This window comes from Miniopterus natalensis, chromosome 16 (genome assembly GCF_054644295.1).
Source record: "Miniopterus natalensis isolate mMinNat1 chromosome 16, mMinNat1.hap1, whole genome shotgun sequence".
Taxonomy (NCBI): domain Eukaryota; kingdom Metazoa; phylum Chordata; class Mammalia; order Chiroptera; family Miniopteridae; genus Miniopterus; species Miniopterus natalensis.
This window is the reverse complement of record NC_142096.1, coordinates 28,444,985-28,452,720: the sequence shown is the minus strand read 5'-3', so window position 1 is coordinate 28,452,720 and position 7,736 is coordinate 28,444,985. Positions and strand designations below refer to the sequence as shown.

Sequence of the window (7,736 nt, the reverse complement as noted above, 5' to 3'; positions counted from 1 at the left end):
ATCCCCAGCTGAGAGGCAACCACACTTATCCATGCATATGCCAGCATGCACATGTATTTTCACACCTTTTTTAAAACACAAATGGCAGAGTATTATGTTTTGTTTTTCAAACATAGCTTATTATAAAAGAACATAATTCTCTGAAAATTAATCAAAAATTGTTTGCTACAGTTTCAAGTTATTTTTAACAATGTCACTAACAGAAAACAAAAGTAAAGGCAATTTTATTATACATGGGAAAATAAATCACATTTAAGCACAAACATAAAAACAACAGGCTCATTTCTCATCTTCAAGCTGTTTCTTTTCACTGGTTTCTTCCATATCAAAAGTGAATGGTTTGTCATAACCCATTAGATGATCATAGTCTTTGGAGTTTGGAAAGAGACCTGGATTAACTAACAGTGATTTTGTTTTAGCATAAAATGTGGTAAACACATGTGTGCTGTTTGGAATCTTCACGTCACTCTGGTGAAAAACGGTACTCGTTTCTGAAAGCAAAACATTGTAAGTAATGGCTTTGTAAGTGTCTGTAGTGGCCTCATGGTACAACCGAATGACATAGCCTTTTGTAACAAAGTGAAGCAGGACTGGAGTGACCACTGTAAAGCTGCCTATGATGCCATAAAATAAGATTTGCAAAGGCAGACTCCCAAATACAACATTATTTTGTGCAAAAATGTATGGTAGAAAGGCAAGGCTGATCGCACTTGTAGAATAAGAGAAACATTTCACACCTAAATAGAAAAAAAAAAAAGGGAGAGGATTAATACTTTTACATTGTATAAAAGAATCAATCTATCCAATTAATTTTCCACCTTTTTCCTTACTATATCATTATTAAAACTACAACAAAATCAAAATACATATAACTGTTAAATCATTCCAGGCTCTGTCTGAAGCACTCTACATATTGTTCATGAGATCTATAGAAAGCCCTGTAACATACATGCACAATTATTATCAGAGGTAACTTAAGAGATGAGGAAAATGAGGTGCTTGCTCAATGTCACATAGCTACCAAGTGGCAGTGCTGGGACTCAAATCCAGGCCATGCGACTGGCGTCCAGGTCATTGGCCATTCCAATGCACTGCCTCTCTAAAGTGGAAATCAGCTTTAGTGTTAACTGGCCTCTACTTCAGTTCCCCAACAAAAGATTTAATATTACCCAAAGATCCTCATGACTACTACAAAAATCAATTCAGTCAGCACCTTATCAAATAAAACTCTATTAACAAGCACTTGCACATATCTAATTTAAAATCTTCAAATGTGGGGCTAACTTTACAAGCTAAGTTACACTTAGGAGTAAAACAACAAATTACCAAATATAAAAAATAAAAATAACACCAGTGGGTAAGAAATACATGGGAAAGGTATTCAACTTATCATGTTAGAAAGATTCAAATCAATGACTTCTGAGCTATATACTTAAAAATGGTTAAAATGGTAAATTTTGTTATATATTTTACTACAATAACTAAATAAATGACTTTAAATGTAAATTTCTTAGTTTGAATGTACACTTTTAACTTAATCCCAATAAAAATACCATGTTTGGAAAATAGACAAGTTGAGATTATAAAGTTAATTTGGAAAAACAAAAGAAGCATAAATAAAAATGGAGGGGTGTTAGATAATAAAACGTAAGACTATAATTAAAATAGCATGGTACTACCCTGGCTGCTGTGGCTCAGTTGGCTGGAGTGTTGTCCCGTACACCAAAAAGTCTCGGGTTTGATTCCCAGTCAGGGCGCATACTTAGGTTGTGGGTTTGGTCCCAGGTTGGAATGCGTGTGAGAGGCAACCTATCAATGTCTCTCTCTCTCTCCCCTTTCCTCTCTCTAGTATATGAGAATAAAAAGACCAACACTGTCCACAAACATGCAGGGAATATAAACAGACAGTTCACTGAAACAAAAATGCACATAGTCCTTAAACAGATGAAATGATGCTAAACCTCAATCATATGAAACATGCAATAAAAACCACAATGAGATACCGTTTTGCCCCAAACTGGCAAAAACCAAAAGTTTGACAATATACTCTGTTAGTGAGGCCTTAACAAAGCAGACACTCTCATACATTGCTGTTGGTTGAAGGCTTAATTATCCTGCATCAGTAATTTAAAAATAATTCCTTCCTCCCACAGTAGTTGCCATGACACTGGTACACATGGGATACAATGTGGATCAAGTTGCCTCCAATATAAAAGCCTCCTCAGCCCTTCCAATTACCTCTTTTATCCCTATTACATTTGTCACAGTGTAGTGGGTTGAACAGCATCCCCCCAAATTTATGTCTACCCTGAACCTCAGAATGTGAACTTATTTGGAAATAGGGTCTGTGAAGACAATTAAATATTGAGATGAGATCATACTGGATTAGGGTGGGCCCTAAATCCAATGAGAGTATCCTTATAAAGACAGAATAGGACAGACACAGAGAAGGGCTTGGGAAACAGAATGCAGAGATGAGTTATGCAGCAACAAGCCAAGGTACACAAAAGTATTGCTGGGAGCTACCAGAAGCTAGAAGAGGCAAGGAAGGTTTCTTCCCCAGAGCCTTCATAGAGAGCGTGGTCCTGTCAACACTTTGACTTCAGACTTCTAGCCTTCAAAACTGTGAGAATAAATTTCTGTTGTTTTTAAGCCACCAATTTCGTGAAAATTTATTACAAGAGCCCTAGAAAACTAACACACACATACACTTTATTTTGCCTGGATTGAAGTAATTGCTATTTTTTAAACATATTCTAAGAGCATCTGATATCTTGCTCCCTGGCATCAGTTTGGCTCAAATAAACTCTTATAAATTTCAAAAATAAAAAAGAAATGAACATATTCTAGGCTTTCCCATCTTCCTGCCTTTGCTCATACTACTTCCACGCCTGGGATGCCCTTCTTTCACACCTCTTCATGTTTAAATTCTATTCATCTTAAAATGAGAATACTATAACATCAGTAATTATTTGTTGCTAAATTAACAAAAACTATTAACTAAAAGGCTCTTCAAATGTCTTTAAACTAGGACCCATTTGGTAGTCTGAAGAACCTCCAGGAATGGTACCTGTATAACTTTATGTCTCTCACGTAGTTTTACATAGAAAAAAATGTTTCTCCCTGTTTCTACACAGAAAAAATATTAACCTGTGATAAGTATATAGAGTGACTTTCCATTATCATAATACTGAAAGAAGTCGAACATTAAATTCCTCTACAAGTTATAATTTTAGAACTTTGAATAACCCGGATAGCTATGCTCTTCCACAAATATTATATCCTACCCATACCAAAATTAATTCCTATTAATAGTCTCTTCTTTCTAGAATGAAGTCAAACGGGAACATTAGATAAATTGATAACCCTTGCTGCATTTGAAGGAACAGTGACTGTGTTCAGCAGGAAGGGTACAATGGGGATCACTGTTAATACAGCTCAGTGGCATCAATCCAGGTATCCAAGGCCAGAGATGTGACAGAGCACAGGCTCAATGGCCTAGTCATGTATTGACTTCTGAAGAAATATTTATCTATTCAAAATTGGTTACTGCAATCAATAACATCAGAACTCCACTCAATAGTGATAGTAACCTGTCGTTATTCCTAAAAAGTTTTAAATAGCTACAACTGTACTTTACATGTACTCTATTTTAATGTCACACACTTGAGAACTTACAGATTTCCAGAGTAAATTTTAGATGATTGGTTGATACGAGCATAATCAAAAACACAAATGCAAGCAATGGCCTGGTAGCTCAGTAGATTAGTGTGTCATCCTGATACACCAAGGTTGTGGGTTCAATCCCTGGTCAGGGCCCATACAAGCAACAACCAATGAATGTATAAATAAGTGGAATAAATCAGTGTTTCTCTCTCTCCCCCCTTCCTCTCTCTCTAAAATCAATCAATCAATAAAAATTACTTTAAAAAACACAAATGCCTATGTGGGTGCTGAAATCTTATGTGGGCTGGCCAGGTGTGGCTCAGCGGTTGAGCATCTATGATCCAGGAGATCGTGGTTCTATTCCTGGTCAGGGCACATGCCTGGGTTTCGGGCTCCATCCCCAGTAGGGGTCCTGCAGGAAGGAGCTGATCAATGACTCTCTCATCATTGATGTTTCTCTCTCTCTCTCCCTCTCCTTTCCTCTCTCTGAAATCAATAAAGATAGATTAAAAATATATATATTATGGTAGGCTTAGTTATAAAAATAATCCTCCAGCTCTAGCCTGTTTTGCTCAGTGGTTAATGTCAGCCTGCGGACTGAAGGATCCCAGGTTTGATTTCGGCCAAGGGCACGTACGTTGGTTGCAAGCTCCCCTCTCTGTCCAGTTGGGGCGCATTCGGGAGGCAACCAATCAATGTTTCTCCCACATAGATGTTTCTCTCTATCCCTCTCCCTTCGACTCTGAAAAGCAATGGAAAAAATATCCTCAGGTGAGGATTTAAAAAAAAAAAAAATCCTCCAAATAGTTCAGCTTATACTCTTTAAATTTATCTTATTTTTCTTAAAAAAAACATGTACCAATGGCTAGTATGTTTCTTTTCTTTTTTTAAATATGTTTTTATTGATTTCAGAGCGAGAAATGGAGGGAGATATAGAAACATCAATGATGAGAGAGTCTCCTGCACGCACCCTACTAGGCATCCAACTTGTAACCAAGGTTTGTGCCCTTTGGCGGGAATCAAACCTGGGACCCTTCAGTCTGAGGGCCAGCACTCTAACCACTGAGCCAAACCAGCTAGGGCTAACCATGTTTATTGAAAATTCTAAGATTACCTGAAAAAATGTAAAAGAAAGTATTATGTGCTCATTTTAACTGCCAAGTTTTAAAATATATGCAATAAATATCTATTCCCCCAAAATAACTACTCTTCAGAGGTATTCTTCCTTTTTTATTATCTGTATATTCAAATGTTACACAAATATACACTTTTTGCTGTTTTATTCTGTTGTTAAACATCCCAAGGGGTGACCAAAGGAAGGAAGCTTTACCCAACAGTAAGATCACAAAGTCATAATAGTCTTCAAAAACCTATTTTAGCCCTGGCTGGGTGGCTCAGTTGGTTGGAGCACAGCTCTGTACACAAAAAGATGGCAGGTTCAATTCCCAGTCAGGGCATATACCTTAGGTTGCCGGTTTGATTGCCAGTTGGGGTGAGCGTGGGAGGCAACTGATTGATGTTTCTATCCCTCCCTCTCTCTATCCCTGTCTCTCTCTTTCCCCCCACTTCCTCTCTAAAAAAGTCAATAAAAACATATTTTTTAAAAATCAGTTTTAAATCTAAACATGCAAAGGTATCAACCTTTAAATCTTGTATCAACAGGCCACAAGAAAAAAAAATTATAATCTAATTTTTCCTTAGTTCTTATAGTTAAGAGATAGTAAAATAACACAGGCTAAGAGCATTTTTTTTTTTACAATTAAAAGGACAAAAAATACAATACCCTCATTTCTAATTACCCACCAAATACTGTTCGAGCCAGATTTCCAGTATAAATTAGTCTTCCATCTTCTGATTTTTCAACTTGTGTGTGTAAGCATCGAACACATCTTTCCCAACAAACAGGAATCTATTGAAATAGAGACCTCTATAAGTTAAGTACATAATAAATTGCATTTAGACCAACTTTTAAGTTAAGAAAAAAATTTTTAAGATAATGAAAAGAGAACTTGTCACATGAGGTGATTTAAGGAATTCTCCCAAATAATCTACAGAGCTAAGAAAATCAAACTGGCTAACAGAATGAATTTCCTTAATTCCAGTCATAAGTACACAAGCTGAGCTGGAGTTTGAAGACCTAGGTTTGCATCCCAGCTCCAAGCTTTTTAAATAGTGTGACCATGAACATGTAAAAAGTTTACTGGAATAGTTTCTTCTATTTCACTGTTAATAAGAACTTCACTCCCATTTGATTGTCAAAGATTTACACACATTTGCTCTTCAAAAACTAAAATTAGTTTATGTGAGTAAAACACTGAAAAACCAGATTATGTAAAGTCCAGACCATTTTAGTACTTCTAAAATATTTATACTATAGCTAGTACCAAAACAAACAAACAAAGTAACTCTCTAAAGAGAGTATCCATCCCTTGTTCCTTGTAAGGAAACTATTTTACTTGAAATCCACATCAAATTTCATGGAAACAAGGGTCCCCCGAATATCTGAAAATGAATTTCACCGCACATATACTTCAAAAGGCATGCCTAATTCCTTTATGCTAAAATATAATTAGATTCCAATTCCCATGTTAGGCATTTCCTCCAAGTTTCAACCAAGTCTGCTAATCCGGATATTTCACAGGGCAGGATTAGAAGACAATTTACTCAGGTTAAAATGAGAAGTTTAACCTCTCCATCCCCTTTTCCCAGGGAACAAGATATTTCCTAAAATAGAACAACCTAAAAAAAATAATGCTTGGAACCACCCAGAGAATAACCATTTTCCAAAGGATGTTACTGGACTCGCGGGCGCCGAGCCCCCGGGACCACTGGCTGTTCCCGAGGCGGGGCCTGCGACTCCTGGGGACCCTGCCGAGGGCTACAGCCACCGGCAGGCGTGGGGCGCTGTCGGAGCGCCAGGGCTCCCCAGACAGGACGCTACGCCCACTTCCCACCCTTCCTCGGGCGAGCAAGCCCTCGACGGCGCACCTGCGCTGGCACCGGACGCCGGAAAAGCAGCGCGGCTCCCCGAACCCCAGCGCTCGGGCCGCCAACCAGCCCTGAGGAGCCGCTGCAGGAGGCCGCCCGGGTGACGGCTGTCCTGGGCCCTCGGAGCGCGGTGGCAGCCCACAGCGCCGCCCTCTTCCCGCGGAGACGCCGTGCGGCCGCCCACTGGCCGCCCCACGCCAAAAGCAGCATTCCGCACGAGTGAAGTGGTGAGGGCCGGCGCCGCGGGAAGAAACCCCGAAGGCCGACTCCTCACTCCACTACGGCCTGCGCTGGTCGCGCTCGCCCCGCCCCCTGGAAGCCCACCGGGCCGGATTGGCCGCCGCAAGTGCGCGGAATATGCGGCCCGCCGGCAACCTTCGCTCCGTCGCGCACGTTCCCTGCCTGCGGAGCTCCGACGCCGCGACACCGACCCCTCGCTGCACAACCCGCCCCCGCCCGGCCTGAGCGCCGGGGTTCCTCGTCCCGGAGCCGGCGGCCCGCAGGACAGCGTAGGACTGAGGGCAGCGCCGCGCACGGAGGACAGCGCCTGGCGGCCAGGGTTAAACCTTTCATTCTTGTGGGCATCATTTTCTAGGCCCAAAAACTATATTCTTTCCGGAAAATTATTCTAGCCTGTTGACACAGAGAAATAATACTGTCTACGATTTGAACAAAAGTGAATGGTAATTTAATGCAACCAGGGATGGAGAGGAAAATGAATGGAACTCGTTCACAGAGTATACGTGTTAAATTTGTCTTGGGGAATCAGTCTCAGCCATATAAACACTGGTTCACTACTAGTTAAAGTGGTTAAGCGTCTACTGTAAGGACTAAGTTAGGAGCAGAGGATACAAAGATACTGGATATCATTGGGAATCCACAGTACTCACATAGTGGAGGAAACACCTATAAATAAGCTAAAATATAATGTAATATAATTTAAAATAGACCAGTTCACAAACGGCTACAGAAGCCCATACAACATCATGATTAATTTGGCCTCAGAATGTCTAAAGGCTTCATGTTCAGCTCAGTCTTGAAGGATGAGCATCCAACTAATAAAAGCACACTTTTGTTACTAT

At 40.1% G+C, this 7,736-nt stretch overlaps 1 protein-coding gene across 1 annotated transcript; it reads right to left on the bottom strand.

Annotated features, from left to right (window-relative positions):
• Window positions 1-208: 208 nt before the first annotated feature.
• On the bottom strand, window positions 209-6,923 carry TMEM70 (transmembrane protein 70). Its single transcript, XM_016215980.2, has 3 exons — window positions 6,655-6,923; window positions 5,470-5,575; window positions 209-737 (listed from the first exon to the last, which is right to left on the bottom strand). The coding sequence occupies exons 1-3, from the start codon at window positions 6,862-6,864 to the stop codon at window positions 280-282; spliced, it is 774 nt and encodes a 257-aa protein (XP_016071466.2). The 5' UTR covers window positions 6,865-6,923; the 3' UTR covers window positions 209-279.
• Window positions 6,924-7,736: the final 813 nt, after the last annotated feature.